The sequence below is a fragment of the Henckelia pumila genome, chromosome 4, assembly GCF_033568475.1.
Source record: "Henckelia pumila isolate YLH828 chromosome 4, ASM3356847v2, whole genome shotgun sequence".
NCBI lineage: Eukaryota > Viridiplantae > Streptophyta > Magnoliopsida > Lamiales > Gesneriaceae > Henckelia > Henckelia pumila.
Window position 1 is genome coordinate 56,601,276 of NC_133123.1, and position 17,036 is coordinate 56,618,311.

The window sequence follows — 17,036 nt, forward strand, 5'->3', positions numbered from 1 at the left end:
TTTATGACTCTATTTGTAAACAATCTTTGTTTAATATAATTTACACTCTTCATTAACTTTTGCTTTATATTTTATCATATTATTATGTTGTGACTTAATATACGATGTTTAGATAAAGACCTTGAATATACTAGAGTGCATGTAAGATATGATAGTAGATTTGAATGAGTATCATGAAACACATCTTATAATCACTGTATATTCTAAACAGTTCCTAGTCAATTGAGCCGTCCGCAAATAAGGATAAGGATCGCTCGAGATTGAGACTAGCATTTGCGATTCCAAGTACCACGTTTCATTGGTATGAAACATAGAGATGTTCGAAGCATGCAAATGGATATTAATTTGATGGATGATCGAACTACCCTATTCGGACTTTCCAAGTGGTTTTCACTAATTGAGTGGATAAGTCCGCGGTTTTGGTTGTACACCATTAGTCCTTACTACTTGAAACATCATGGAGACTATATATGCTAGTACTGTACTTTGACTCATTTACCGACTCTATGAGGGTCAACAGGTGTCTAGATTGGGTACAGTTATGACACATATAGGAGTCGATGCTTTGTTGTCAAGGATTCACCACACGCTTGCGAGTGTGGATATCCTATGCGATCTGAGGAGATATTAGTGTGACAAATCTCTGGCCAAAGTACATGATGTGTTTTAGGTTACTTGGTTTCTTAGTTGCACATGCGATGTCACTATTTGATCTTCAAGATGTATTACATAGTTATCGAATCTCGAACGACTCTCAATATACCAATGGTTGTTGATTCGATCGGGATATATGGATGAAGGGACCGTACTGTACGCTAACCAAAACCTACTGGTTCTTGCAGGCACTATCAGTGATACCTAGGGAATCATGGGGCGATGTTGCTAGGCGCTCTTACCATGATTCGATGGGTAAGTCGGAAATTGTTGTTCCGAGTCACAAGGAGTTGTGGGCCCACGGCTAGCTGTATCCCTGAACCATTGAGGGTTACACAAGTAATAAATTTTTAATCCCCATTGAGATAATTAAATTTAATGAGTTAAATTTAGCAAATGAGAATTAGGACTTCTTATTAAAGAGTAGAGGGAGTGAGATTTTCTAAAATCACATAGGGATGCCATTTTTGGAAATCACTGGATTCGGATTCAGAAAATTTATCTTGACTTTAAAATATGCAGAAAAGGTTTTTGTACACATTGGTGAAATTGGTTTATCAATTTGAGTCACGGTGAATTTTATATTAATTTCTGAACATGTGGGCTTTGCTTGTCAGGCTTGAACTTATGACTAATGGGCCCTAAGCTGTTTGCAGCCCACATTATAAATAAGTTATTGCAGTACAGAAATTAGACACAACAGTTCATAAATTTCAAAACCTAGAGAGCTCTCTCCCTAGGGTTTCGGCCGCCCCTCTCCCCTCTGTGTTCGAAAATCCAGTCTGCAATTTTTGAAAATTGCAGTCTGGTTTAACAGATCAGATCTGTTAAATTCTCTTCGTAGATACTTTTAATAGACTTTCTAGTTCATTCTATCAGAGGAATTAAGAATTCTTTTCGTGGACCTGGTTCAGGAGTTGATCGAGCGAGTCATCAGTTCCTGGGATTTACAAGAAGAGCAGAAAAATCTGTTGGAGTCCATAACCTCAAGTTGAGACTTGAGAGGTAAAATTTAATTGCGTTTTATTTTACTTATTTGTTTTAATCGTTAGGATTTGATACCCATGATCTGGAATCGTTCCAGATCAGAAAAATAAAAATTTTTAAACTTTCGCTGCTACGGGTATCACATCTGACAGATCCAAGAACGTGTTCTAACAAATTCACCATAACATAAGCAAAAATAAAAAAATACATGCAAGTTACATGTCATGCACTGAGTCCAAGATGCATCATCGACATTATTTAACAATTTAAAAATCGTGAAAATACAAGCCATGTAGTATGTAAAATAGCCAAAATACAGTCTATAACATAAATCCTAACTGTTTTTACAATGAAAACCAAGTGCGGAAGTAATACCATAATAGAAATTAAAACCAAATTTGATGCTTGAGTCTTCATGTCTCGTATTTGATCTCCAACCCCTAAACATGTGTTGTTCATCATCTTCCAATTGATCCTATCCATTATCTGAGAGGAAAGTAAGAGGTGTGAGTGTCTGGGAAACACTCATCAAATGGGAGCCAATCGTACATACGAATATCAAGACATACATATAATAAGAGTTGAAAGGTGACATGTCGCAGAACATGTCGGGAAATGAATCAAGATAGAGATCAGACATAATTCAAAACATTGCATTAGAACATATTATAGCTGAAGCATAAACTTATACATGGCACACTTATTAATTTTCTTTATCCATGATATATTGATCAGTCTTTAATTGTAACTCCTTTAAGGAACAATGTCTTATATTCGTTATTATAATCAATCGTATCAGGGTCTTATCATATCTTATCATGTTTTCGGAAATTTTCTTATCTTTTCTCAATTCAAATCCTAACAGTGCATTTCCAAATTTCACAGCATATCAAGGAATCATGCAGAACGAAACCAATAGCGGAGCTAGAAATTTCAATCTACCCGGGCTATAATTTTTACCTCTTGAATCATTCAATATTTTGAATTTAATTACCCGGGATAATATCAAATTATTTCAAAAAGTTTTGAAATTAATATATATAAAATTTTTTAAAAAAATTGTGCCACCCGTGCTTTGTGTGGCTCCGCCATTGAACGAAACATATATGAAATTGACGTGCATGAAACGAGTATTGTACGATCAAGTTTTTAGAAAATAGGAACATCATTATTTTAAAACATACATATACAAGCCCACTTACCTTGATTTATTGGATTAAAATGTGAGTGAAACTTGCCGGAAGGATCTAACACAAAGGCTTTCGAATCCTTGAAATTGTGCAGAATTCGGTGCTTCAGGTTTGTATTATCTACTCTGTCTTGGGCATGCGCAACTCCTTGCTTGAATCTTGGGGTAGAATTTTGGCTACTGCAATGGATTGAAAGTGGTAGAATAGGGACACAAAATTCTGATGTCCTTCTTACTCGAAAATGCTAGTGTTTTTGTGCTTAATAGTGTGATTTTCCTCTCAATTATTGGTGTATTTATAGGGAACTTGAATCATATGAATGACCATGATTTTAAGGACATTATAGTCTATTTTTAATGTCATTATCAGCCATTAATTGGTTGTTAAAAATTTGATCAGTGACTCTTCAAATTCAAAATTGAATGAGGATGAAATGCTTGGTCCAAGATGGGGTTACATTGAGCTTAATTCAGCTGAATAATCCCTCAACAAATTCAAATTTGTGGCTGTTGATGGGTGCATGAATTTTGAATTTTGTAGTGTCAAGTTGTGGTGCACTATCTTGCTACATGCTTGGCCTTTTATATCTCCTTATGCTAGTTTGAGTCTTCACATTACAATTTACAGGACTAAAAATACAAATTTATCGTTAACATGTTCAAAAGTGAAAAAAATACAAATAACATGATAGCAGTTGCAGTTCTCCTATCTTATGTATACACACACAATTATTCATTGTAATTTTGGTTCTCAAAGAAGTCAGAATTTTATTTTGAGTTGGTGATCATCTTTGTTTTATTTCAATTTTAATCTATCATTTTACTATGTTAGCCCTTCTGTCGTGGGAATATTTGGGGGTGGAGTGCTCGACACCACATTGACATTTACTATTAAAATTATACAAAATAAAAGACTGAACAAATTGTTAAAAAATATTTGAATCAAGATCGAATTAGGACAATATCGAGATACAAAAAGTTCATAAAACCGTCTCATAAGTCAATTGTGTGATACATATATTGTTAGATATAAGTTCTTAAGATTTTATTTTATCTTATATTCTTGTTTATATTTTTACCTTGTATATAGGTATTTATCTTGGGATGTGATTTGCATCCATCTAGACTGATAGTATTACTCTTGTATAAATACACTTATTGTGAGATCAATAAAATTATCATTCTCTCAATCTCTACATGGTATCAAAGCCATTAGACCAACACCATTAAACCCTAAATTTTTTTCTTTTTACATGGTCGATGGCTTGCCCCAAGTCACCATCGTGACCAACACTACCTCCTCCTCACCGTTCGCCTCTCTCATTGCCATCAATGTGGCGGCTCAAGTTCCTTTGAAACTCACCTCTACAAAATACCCAGCATGGCGACTTCAATTCCAGTCTCTGCTCATCGGTTATGATCTCTTTGGATATGTCAATGGCTCGACGCCTTGCCCTTTGTCGACCATCACAAGTGCCGGTGTTACGGTCTTCAATCCTGCTCACACCTTCTGGGTTCACCAGGATCAATTGTTTCTCAATGGTATTATTGGTGCTCTCTCCCCCACCTTAATTTCGTTTATTGCCGCCTCTCTCACGTCTCATGATGCATGGCACACCTTAGCCAAAACCTATGCGGCTCCAAGTCGTGGTCTATCTTACAACTCAAGACTCAGATTTCTAACCCGATAAAAGGCTCCAAGTCTATCACATACTATATGCACGACATCAAGGCAACTGTTGATGCCCTTGCTGTGATGAATGTCCCCATCGACATTGAAGACCTCATGCTGAAAGTGCTCCATGGTCTTGATGACAATTATAAAGATCTCTCTCATGCTCTACAGGCTCGTGGCGTTCCTGTCTCCTTCGATGAATGCACAAAAAGCTCATTCACTTCAAGGCCCAGCTTTCTGCCAAAGCACCACCTTCTGGCCATTCAACTACGGCCTTTGCTGCATCTCGCTCTGGCCACCAGCAGCCCTACAACTCCTCCCTTGGTCAAACTCGTTCACCGGGTGGTCCACGGGGTCGCGATTATCGTCCACCAAGCACTTTGCAGTCACGCCCCTCCAGCTCCAGCCACACCCCTCGCCCCTACCTCGGCCGCTGCCAACTCTGTGGCACCCAAGGACACTCCGCCAGGTGTTGTACCATATACCAACATCTACCATGAAACCCGCAAACCCAACCTCCAACTTCTCAAACATGCCCTGCCTATACTCCACCCCAAGCCCATACCGCCTCCCACTCCTATCCTCCTCCGAGTCCTGCCGAGTGGCTTCTAAATTTTGGGGCCTCTCATCATGTCCCCACAGACTTATTCAATCTGTCTTTGCACTCGCCCTACCATGGCCCTGACAACATTGTTGTGGGCAATGGTTCTGGTTTGTCCATCTCACACACTGAAACTCTTACTTTACGTACATTTTTGTCATTCTTATCCTTGTTTGATACATTATATGTTCCTTCAATGCAAAAAAATCTTATTTCTGTTGCCTATTTATGTAATACTAACAATGTTTCTGTTACATTCCTTCCCTCCTCTTTTCAGGTGACGAATCTTCACACGGGAGCTCTGCTGCAAACGGGTCATGTAAGAATGGTGTTTATGTTTGACCATCCCCTACCACTTCCTCTACTACCCCTGTCGCACTCACCTCTGCTGCTGAGTCTCTGTCTCTCTGGCACTCCCGTTTGGATCATCCCACCTCGGCTGTTGTCAGTTATCTAGTTTCTAATAAGGCCATTCCGGTCAAGTCTCGCTCTTTTTCAAATTTTCATTGTAACTCATGCAATATTAATAAAAGTCATAAACTTTATTTTTCTGATTCGACTCTTACTTCCTCGTCCTTTCTTGACTTATTGTTTTCGGATGTCTGTACCTCTCCGGTCCTCTTTTCCGATGGGTACAAATATTACTTAATAATTGTCGATCACTACTCTAAATATATTTGGTATTATACCCTGCATCGTAAATCTGATATTTTGTTTTCTTCGTCTATAAAAGTCTGGTTGAAAATTACTTTAATCGTAAAATCAAATGTCTTTACACTGATAATGGTGGTGATTTTCTTGCTCTCAAACCCCTGCTAACTCAGTATGGCATCACCCATCTCACCACTCCACCCCATACACCTAAACACAATGGCTTCGCTGAACGCCGCCATCTGTATATTGTTGAAACGGGTCTCACCCTTCTTCATCAAGCATACATACCCTCTAATCTCTGGCCCTTTTCCTTCACCACTATTGTCTATCTAATCAATCGCATGCCCAAGTCTAATCTGTCCATTGTCTCTTTCTATGGAAAGCTTTACCTTTGTCGCCCCAATCTCAACAAGCTTCAAGTTTTTGGCTGTCTATGCTATCCTTGGTTGCATCCGTATACCAAACACAAGTTAGATCCTCGCTCCTCTCCGTGCGTCTTTCTTGGCTACTCGCTCACTCAAAGTTTCTATCTATGTCTTGATCTCAATTCCTCTAAAATGTTTGTCTCCCGTCATGTCCGCTTCATTGAGTCAGTCTTTCCTTATGTACCGTCCCTAAACAGCCCCTTACCCAAAACATCTTCGTCCCCTAACCTCTCGGCCATTCCAATCCACAACCATGTCTGCCCCGTACCTGCGCCACCTTGCATGGACCCACAAAAGCTCTCCCGTCCGGATTCTTCATCTGCTTCCCCGCCACCCACTCCATGCCATACGCCCTCAACCACCCCTTCATCCTGTTCGCAAAGCTGCCACCCCATGCTCACACGGGCTAAAAATCATATCACCAAAACCAAATAAAAAGTACTCCCTTGTTTCCACCTCTGGTGCCGATGATAGCGACCTCACCTGTGTCACTTCAGCTCTTCGTGATCCCAGATGGCGTTCTGCAATGTCTTTAGAATTTGATGCACTACTCCAGAATGGTACATGGGATCTTGTTCCACCTAATCCTTCCTATAACCTGGTTGGCTGCAAATGGGTTTTCCGTACCAAACGTCTTGCTGACGGGTCTGTTGAACGGTATAAGGCTCGACTTATTGCAAAAGGATTTCATCAACGTCCTGGTCTTGATTTCCATAACACATTTAGTCATGTGGTTAAACCAGTCACTGTTCGCACTGTTCTCAGTTTGGCTGTGCACCGTGGCTGGCCTCTGCGTCAGCTCAACGTCAACAATGCATTCCTTAATGGTTCTCTTGATGAAGAAGTTTATATGGCTCAGCCTTCAGGGTTCACAAACAGTAACTTTTCATCTTATGTTTGCAAACTCAACAAGGCTATCTATGGTCTGAAGCAAGCTCCCCGTGCCTGGTTTCATGAGCTCCGACGATTTCTTCTTCATCTTGGGTTTTTGAATTCTCGCTCCGATAGCTCGCTGTTTATTCTTCGGAGTTCAGGCCACTTATTATATCTTTTTGTCTATGTTGATGATCTGATTCTAACAGGCAGTCCCGACCATCTGGTTGATGATATTGTTACCCATCTGGCCTCTCGTTTCTCACTGAAAGATTTAGGCCCTCTGTCTTACTTTCTGGGTGTTGAAGATGGTTCTCATTCTGGTGGTCTCACTTTATCCAAATCCGTTATACGCTTGACATCCTTGAACGGTTTAACATGCAGCACTGTAAGCTCGTCAGCACTCCTCTTGCTGTTGGTAGTTGCTTGCAACTTAATGATGGTGCTTCTCCCACTGATGCTACGTGTTATCATCAAGCGGTTGGTAGTCTTCAATATCTTCTCATGACTCGTCCTGACATTGCCTTTTTTGTCAATCATCTTTCTCAGTTCATGCACTCTTCCTCTGAGACATATTGGAGTGCTCTCAAGTGTCTGCTTCCCTATTTGCATGGTACTATTAACATGGGCCTTCACATTCGCCCGAATTCCTCCTCATCCCTTCATGGCTTCACTGATGCGGATTGGGGTGGTAATCCTGACGATCGCTACTCCGCAGCGGCATATGTCATCTTTCTTGGTGCCAATCCTATTTCCTGGAGCTCCAAGAAACAGAAAACTGTTGCTAGGTCATCTACTGAGGCCGAATACAGGGCGTTAGCTTCGGGTGCTGCTGAAATCTCTTGGATTTGTTCTTTACTCGATGAACTTGGTGTCTCTCTCCCTTCCGCGCCTGTTATCTACAGTGACAATATTGGTGCTACATATTTGTGATAATCATGTGTTTCATTCTTGTATGAAACATATAGCATTGGACTATCATTTCGTTCGTGAGCTTGTTCAAGCTGGCGAGTTGCGTGTTTCCCATGTTTCGTCTGCCGATCAGCTTGCCGATGCCCTTACCAAACTTTTGTCTAGCCAACGTCTTCGGCACTTATTATTCAAGATTGGTGTTTCTTGGAACCTCCATCTTAAGGGGGCATGTTGGATATAAGTTGTTAAGATTTTATTTTATCTTCTATTCTTGTTTATATCTTTACCTTGTATATAGGTATTTATCTTGGGATGTGATTTGCATCCATCTAGACTGATAGTATTTCTCTTGTATAAATACACTTACTGTGAGATCAATAAAATTATCATTCTCTCAATTTCTACATATATCCTATCCGATACGACCTATAAAAATATTAAATATTATTTTAAGACCGAATTTTACTTTAAATGAATCAAATCGTTCAATCTCACCACACGACAAGAGACCCGCTCTACATGGATGAAAAGAACGTGGCAATAGTATACTGTATACATGGGGTGTGTGTGAATTGTGATGAGACAATAATTGAAGGATTGATGAGGCAGTGGGGCATGTTGTTTCACTGGGCCCGTCAGGCCCACCATCCAGAGCCCACAAGTATTTTCCACCAAATTCTAATCATCCTATGCCACAAATTTCATTTGCGTCAAGTCCTTTGTTTGTTTTTTTTTTTATAATTGCCTATTGTCAAATCAATTCTCAACTTTTGGTCATTTCTCTCTACACTTTACAGTTTGTTAGCAACATGGGATCCATCCTATTTTTTTTCCTCAAGTTTTGATGCGATCATGCAATCACCGAAAGTGAAATAACATGTATATTTGTTTTTTTTTTTTTTTAATTTCTGGGTTTTTCGAATTTGGACACAAAAATCAGTATTTTTTTTTTTGACAATTTTAACGTCCCATTTTTTTAATGTTTTATTCCCAAATATCTCATATTGTGGCTGCTTTTTGGTGTTACACATAGATATGAATGCAATTTTGGTTAATGAAATTGGTCGAATTCAAATAAAAAATATTTCAGTTTTTCATTTTCTTCGCGATTATGTTTGAATCAATAGGTCCGCTACATAAATTAAAGTTCCCACCTCTGTGATTTCCTTTTTTTGAACGAAAAAACATTCATTAAAACCACAAAATTAAGTCATTAGTTACAAGAACAGAACGTAGAACACTACTATTAATTCACCCTATATTCGATGGAGAAAGAAAGAATTTAGGTTGTGTAGGATCATCAATTCATTCAATATTACAATATAATGTTGAATTGAGAGGGGTGAAATTTGTTCTCAAGAGTCAGTATACCAACTCCTTGTGATTTGATTTGTGCTTGAGCACTATAAACATGTAAAAATTGTTGCCTAGTAGTAACAGATACGAAGAATGGAATGCCTTCAAGAAATTTACAACTTCTACAAGAAAAAAAAAAAAAAAAAAAAATATAGCTAGCCCTGTACAGCAGTTCATCCATCATCTTTCCTCAAAACCGTGCCGCTGTGTTACTATATTATAAGATCGAGCACGCGCCACCGCGTGCTGGAGTGAGTTATCTCCATTTAGCTGTCAGGAAATGCATCATCCAAACGTGCATGCTCCTAAGAATTTAAGGGAGGACCCGGAAGATTTTGCATGATTTAGGCCACACTTGGGATCAAATTAAAGTCCACTCGAATATTCATTAAAACTTGTGTCCGTTGAAACTTGCTCAATATCTTCCAACAGTGATTCATCTCTAACGTTGTTAACGTTGTCCCTTGCTTCATGAGAGTACTTTTCACAGATGCAAGGCTGCGGGTTTTCGTGGAACACAGTACCCTTTCCTGGCTTCACCTCATCAGGTTCTCCCATGAAACCAACTTGGGATTTTCGCACCTCTGAGGCGAATTCTTCCCACGCCATTCTGTGTCGATCATGAAATGATCGATACAGCTTCCTTGCGTTGGGGCGAATCGTAGGCTTGTGTCCGAAATATCTCCTGCAACAAGTAAAGAAGACGATTTTAATCGGAGTATGTACTACTAATTGAATATGCATAAAAAAAAATAAAAATAAAGAGCAGTGACCAATTATTAGTTACCTCCTCCCAGCTAGTATTCTTGCCATGTTTCCATTGTTATTTGCCACGAAAACATCGCTTTTGTCACAGACGATGAAGTCCAATGCAGCCATGCGAGAGGAATACGGCGAAAACTCTGCTAGCTCTTCCTTGCTAGCAAGGCTCTCTTTAGTGTGGAGATTTGGGAAGAGGGCTTTCAGAGGTGCCAGTGTTTCATCACCTCCGTATACTTCCCCTGACGCTACGTATATATGAACGTCGCTCCCGAATCCTAACGCTCTCAACATCAGCCCAACTTCCTCAGGACTAAGAGGGCACTTTCCATTCCTCCGTTCCTTGTCTGGATTTTTAGTCTGCAATATATATTTCAAGCATGCCAATGGTAAACATATATACTATGATCAAAACTTTTGATGGGGTATATACTCATGTTACTGTCTGGACTTACATGTAAAGTAGGCCATCTCTTTCGTATCGCTCCAAGTTCTTTTATTTCTTTCTCTCCACCACCATAATAGCATCCAGAGAATGCCAGCATATCGGGTTCGTATCTGCCATGTTAGAAGCTTGGCATGAATATTGGTCCTTGTGTATGAATATTAATCCTACATTGCAAATAATGCACAAGTTTCATGTATATATAGTACCTTAAATGCAGAGCAACAAAATGTTTGCTTTTCATCCTCATTCTCTCTGTCAGTTTCCCACCCATCTCAAGAATAGGATCGGTATACCTCAAAGCATGGTAGTTAACCCTACATCTCAGTTTCTGTAAATCCACGTCCAGCCGATTCGACAGCCTGTAATCAAACTTTGTAAGCTGGACTGCCTGCACCTAAAGAGAGACACGAGATGTCGATCGCTTTAGTGCTTGTATTGTATCTCAATGAATCAAAGAAGGAAGGACATTTAATTAGCATATACCCACATGCTTTTTGTTGAACTTGGGCAGGACACGAGTCCGGTAGCACTCTGGATCGCATTTCCTTGGAACACGCATGGTTACGACGTTTCCTGCATCACGTGGAAGCTCTTGTATAATTTTGACATCTTCTGACAGAGATGTCTTGAACCAGGCTACGTCAAAGATCTCAGAGAAGTTACTGCAGGACAAAAAAATCTGAGACTTTGCAATATAATGCCCCTTAATTTTCGCGAATCAACACGTTGAAAGATTGAAACAATCAATCAATCTACCTGGTATCCTTCCAGAAAGATTTTTGGTCCAACATAGGAACAACCAGGTGGGCATTCAATATATAGGCTGCAACCACAGCATCTGTTATCTGTGAACACAAGATCAGGTCATATTTGAATCATCAAACATATATAAAACCAAGAGCTAATGCGTGTGATTGGTTACACTTACCCCTGTTCTTTGTTGATTTAAACCTCCGCTCGTTTCGATCAACAAGTACCTATTAGGTTCCGTGTTCGTTTCAGCCGCTGCAGTAGGTAATATACAGCTGAAATCAGAATCAGTGGACATAACATTTTGGATTCTATAGAATCTGAGCTATATATATTCGATTGCAATCTAGCTATCTATATATATATCATCCATTCATGAATATTTTACGATTTTATGGTGTGATCACTCTTCAATCCTGATGAATCTGGTTCTTTTCAATTGCAATATGGCTGTCCAAATTTCATACCTTCGCATAGGGGAACATTATTACTCTTCTCCGGATGAATCCGCTTGCAATCAAATGATTCTAATTATAACTATTTATTATGACTCATTATGAATGTTCATGTATTCATGATAAATCCCAGACAGATCGCAAAGTGCACCAATGCGACCTTCGCGATGTGCATGGGTGCGGCTCCTTGACCTTCCCTGTCTCAAGTGCTGTCTCTGATGGTGCTATGCCTCATCATGACCACTTGTCAAATTGGCAAGTTAGTGAATCTTATGTTTTATATGATATAGTGGGACAAGAGGCTTGTTCACCCTCCCAATGAAACGTCCCACTCAAAATATATATAGGGGAAAATTGGGCCAAACCAAATTTCATAGCTACTTCTTTTTCTTATTGTTTTGTTCATGCTGTATATATATCGATATCTCTATGTTATATTCTCTAATACATAAATTAAACTAGTACTGTAGCTTACTCATAAAGTCATGGCTGGCATTGCTGCATCCGTAGAACGAACCGGATTGTTTCGAACTCCATAACTCACGGCCTATGCTTCCTCCATTCATCTACAAATTCACAAACCAAAACAAACGATCGATCACTCCATGGTCGCCAATACATTTCTAAAGCATCAAATATTGTCTAAGTCGATCTTTAGATATTCACCGGAACTTGAAACACATTTTCGCCCTCCACGTTATTGATACTATCATAAATCTTCACAAACAATGAATAAACGAATAACACGGCCATCATCCATGTACAGAAAGTGAATAACCAAAAAAATTAAAGAAAGAAAAATATTATATATGTCAACATGCATACAGAGGAGTTGTTCATCAGGCTCAGATGGAGAAGAGGAGGACCGTGGTCCGTGAACAGGGACGGAGACGGAGACAGAAACGAAACAAGTGTGAAAAGAAGCAGCAGACATCCGGTGGCGGCGGAGAGTAGAGGGAAAAGGCGGTCATGGCGGCGGTGGTGCCGCCGGCAGATGATGAAGGCGTGCACAACTTGGAGTCCGATCAATGGTTCCTTATGCTTCTTCTTCATCTTCTAGCTAGCTAACTACTATTGGCGGAGAAATTAGAGAACATGATCAAGCTGCTAAAAAATGTCGAGGATTTTTGTCGATACATCGACGTTGAAAGATATCATATATCGTAGTATATATGAAATATTGTATGTGTTATACGTGCGCCCAACGACAACTTTACAGAGTAATTGTTCAAACAGGGTAGAGGAATTTGTCTTTATAGTTTTATATATATGTTCGTAGATATCGAGGAAGCAAGGAAAATTAACTTTTCTTAAATATTCAGAAAAATATTGGCGCATTTGTGATAGCATGAAATCTTGAGTTTCAGATGTTGAAGTAATATAATTTCATCTTATCTCGAAATTATTTGTAAATTTATTTATAAATGATAATTAAAATACAAGTTGATTAGGAATATAATATAATGATGGAGAAACTTGGGTTATAAGGCAAAAGATGGCATGCCGTCCGTTGGACAGATAAAATTATTTAAATTCTATATATTTTGTAATATAATATATAAAATAATAATACTTGTATTTATAAAATATTATTTGTATAGTAAAAAAAAAAAATACTTAGGAGAGTTGCAGCTGAACAAACTGCTGGTGGGTTGATCAACCCATCTCATCTTACATACGACGTAGTCCTATTACGCATCTTATCAATTTATCTGATGTTACATAGGTTTTTACAACGTCCGCAAAAATTCTTATAAAATCGTATCATAAATTAATTTTATACGTGATACAGAAATCAAAATTATTGCTCGACTCATAAATTTTTTTACATTTATGACAAAAAAACATTAATTTTCACCGAAAGTATATATGGACCAGATCAACAAGTCTCAAAAATTTTTTTTAATAATAATAATAATAATAATAATAATAACTATACTTATCATTACTCATTCAAAGTACATACAAACCAATTTGTTTTAGTTTATTATTAATCATTTTGACCATTAATGAATAAGACGTGCAACCCTATAAGTTGACATTACAAAAACAAGACTACCAACATTCTTGTTTATCTTTAAAACAAAGAAAAGAAAGAGAAACATGTTCCTACATTTTTGTTTTGTTTTATCTTGTTTTGTTTTATTTGGAGTAACAATATGGTTGTTTCGTGCATGAATAAATCTAATGTTGAGATAGTTACTCTATATATATTTCCCATCCTTTTTTTTTCGATGAAATTTCCCCTCTTAATTTTACTGCCAGTATCATGTGTTTTTGTACATTTTCTAAAATATTACGTGGATTATAATCATTTTTTTTTGTAATTATTTGATATTATAGTTGTGAAACTTTGATTTCATAAAGAGTATAATAGTAATTTTATTTTGATGTAATTTGATTATACAAATAAGGATTGTGACATAACATATAACTAGTGTCCATTGCAAGCGATATGAGGCATACACATGCCTAAAATTATTTGAATAGATAATGTTTTTATATTAAATAATTTTCATGTTATTTTTCAGGATTGACATGATGATTAAATATTCAAAAAATTAGATTAATATTAAAATATTTATTAATTTAAAATTTCTAGAAAATATATAATATACGATAAACAAAATTTTGAGTAAAGGTTAAAATAAAATAAAGATTTAAGAATATTTCTATAAAATTAATTAAATTTCACCAAATTGATTAGAAATTAATCAATAAAATGATATATTTTTAATAAAATAGTAAGATAATAAATTCAGACAATGTGCGGTCAGATACACCAATGCGTTTATAAAATATTGAATGACTGTTATGTACATTTTAATTTTAAAATATGTGCAATGATTAATGTGTATAGTTGTGAAACTTGTGATGATAAATTATAAAACATGATTATTAATTTAGAGAGAAGATATAACATGATTCTAAATGTGATGATATCATGTAATTTATTGCAAAATATGAAAACCATATATTGAGTAATGTTTTTTTTTTTTTGAAAACATATTGATCACTAATGTTATTATTATATGTTAAATGTGAAAACCAATTAAAGAAACATGTCAATGCCCCTTGGTTACGTACAATAAAAATAAAATATTACTTTGTACTATATTCAATAATTCAATTTTAATTTGGTCATGAATGTCTATATATTTTTATGAATTCCACATTTTCAAATCAATTTTAAAACCTTGAATTTAGTGTTATACTACTCTTATCATGTTACATCAATCTCGACCAAGTTGAGACTTTGCAATAGAAGTTTACATGTCATTTCCTTTCATCAATAACCCAAAAAATTCCGTGAGACGATTTTACTGGTCAGTTTTGAAAGACATATATCTTACTTGAATCATCCATGAAAAAAATTATTTTTATGTCAAAAATATTATTTTATATTGTAAATATTTATAGGATTCATTCGTCTCTTATATATAGAGATATGAGAGTGTCTTATGTGATACCAATTCATAATAAAACTTTTTTTAGTTTAAGAAGTTGGAAAATCTTAAGGAATAACTCTAATTATTTTTCTTTCTGTTTTGCAAAATTATAAGATCGAAAATTTTTTAACCAGGGCTGTTTTGCTAAATCATGCAAAGAAGTTTCATTTATGCTAAGATCACGCTTGATTTTAAATATTGTCATTATTGAATGATTAATAAATAAATAATTTAAAAAATATAGATAATTAAGAAATATAAGATATGATGATAAAATAGTATTATATTTGATATGATTTTTGTAGAAATATCCTACAATTATATATAAAACCCTAAGGACATGATTGGTAGGAGAGAATGAGATAGGAATGGAATGAGCATTCCCATCTCATTCTCTACAACTAGAGCTGTCAAACGGGCCAACCCACGACGGGGCGGGCCGGCCCACCAATAACCCGCCTTTTGGCGGGTCGATGGCGGGCTGAAAATCCTCAACCCACCTCAATCCAAGATGGGTTGCGGGTTAGGCGGGCCGGCCCGCGGGTTGGATCACGACAAATAAAAAATATTATAATTAATTATAAATATCATTTCATAAATAAATATTAATAGAAACATATTAATAAAAATTTTAATTATTGATTTCATGTGTGTAAATTTTATATAAAATAATTAATACAAAAAAAATCACAACTTTTATTAAAAAATACATATATAACAATAAAAATAAAAATAAATTATTAATTTTTCAGGCCCGCGGGCCAACCTAGGCCCGCGGCGGGCCAACCCGCGCGGGTTGCGAGCCTAGGCGGGTTGGCCCATCTAGGCCCATCTTTTGTTGGGTTGAAAAAATTTCAACCCAACCCACTTAAATTGTGTGGCGGGCCGGGCCAACCCAGCGGGCCTAATCCAAATTGACGGCTCAACCTACAACCATGTTTGGTTTGGATTTGGAATGAGAATGTTCATTCCCATTGAAATGACTATTTCCATATTCATGTGAATAATCATTCCATCCATTTTAGATAGGAATGGTCATTCCCACTCCTAATTTTATTCCATTTATAAAATTCTTTCCTTATTTAGTTTAATAAAGTACCTAAAATAATAATCATAATAATAATATTATTATCAAATTAATATACTACCATTTATAAATATAGAATTATTAATGAATAATGATAATATATTAATAAATAAACAAACAAATAAAACGTTCACTAAATAATAATGTATATTATAAAATATATAACTATCATTATATTTTATTAAAAAAATAATTATTTTTTAATAAATAAAATTATAATAATAATAATAAATACTAAATTCAGATTAATAATTATATTAGTTTTATTATAAAGATAATTTTATAATGATTAATAGGCTATAAATAGTTATATTTTTTTATTGTTTTTAAATAATAATTATAATAATATTTTTTAACTTATAATAAATATTTTTGAATAGCTACTATTTTGGATTTTAATGAAAACATTATTTGATAATTAAAAATAATCCGATTCCATTCCAATTTTATGGTACCAATCATTTGAATGGAATAAACTTATCATTTCATTCCTATTCTATTTCAAAGTTTATTCCATTTCAACTCTATTCCATTCAAGCATATCAATCATGCCCTAAGTCTTTATTAACCAATAGGAAAGAGAATGTTGAAAGTTCTTTCTGGCTAGGGCAAAAGGGCATTTGTTGAACAAAACATATATATAGTTTAAAATATAGATCGTTAATATAAGAAGTGGAGATGAGTTTATTTTCCCAATTTTAATACCACATACTCGTAGAGATGGTTGATTCACTAAGCTTGTTAACAAAACGTATCAAAACA

General features: G+C 36.2%; 1 protein-coding gene across 1 annotated transcript; it reads right to left on the minus strand.

The window, feature by feature from the left end:
- Window positions 1–9,320: 9,320 nt before the first annotated feature.
- On the minus strand, window positions 9,321–12,944 carry LOC140865747 (protein ROOT HAIR SPECIFIC 17-like). The gene is made up of 9 exons (XM_073270491.1): window positions 12,564–12,944; window positions 12,214–12,304; window positions 11,462–11,538; window positions 11,290–11,378; window positions 11,021–11,195; window positions 10,740–10,927; window positions 10,541–10,643; window positions 10,114–10,445; window positions 9,321–10,011 (listed from the first exon to the last, which is right to left on the minus strand). Exons 1-9 carry the CDS (start codon window positions 12,789–12,791, stop codon window positions 9,693–9,695), a joined length of 1,602 nt encoding a protein of 533 aa, XP_073126592.1. The 5' UTR covers window positions 12,792–12,944; the 3' UTR covers window positions 9,321–9,692.
- Window positions 12,945–17,036: the final 4,092 nt, after the last annotated feature.

Coding starts and splice junctions, on each gene's coding strand:
- LOC140865747 (XM_073270491.1), bottom strand. CDS start 12,791: ATGAAGAAGAAGCATAAGGAACCATTGATCGGACTCCAAGTTGTGCAC. Junction 11,539..12,213: donor TGCCAGCCATGACTTTATGA/GTAAGCTACAGT, acceptor TACCTACTGCAG/CGGCTGAAACGAACACGGAA. Junction 11,379..11,461: donor TAAATCAACAAAGAACAGGG/GTAAGTGTAACC, acceptor TTGTGTTCACAG/ATAACAGATGCTGTGGTTGC.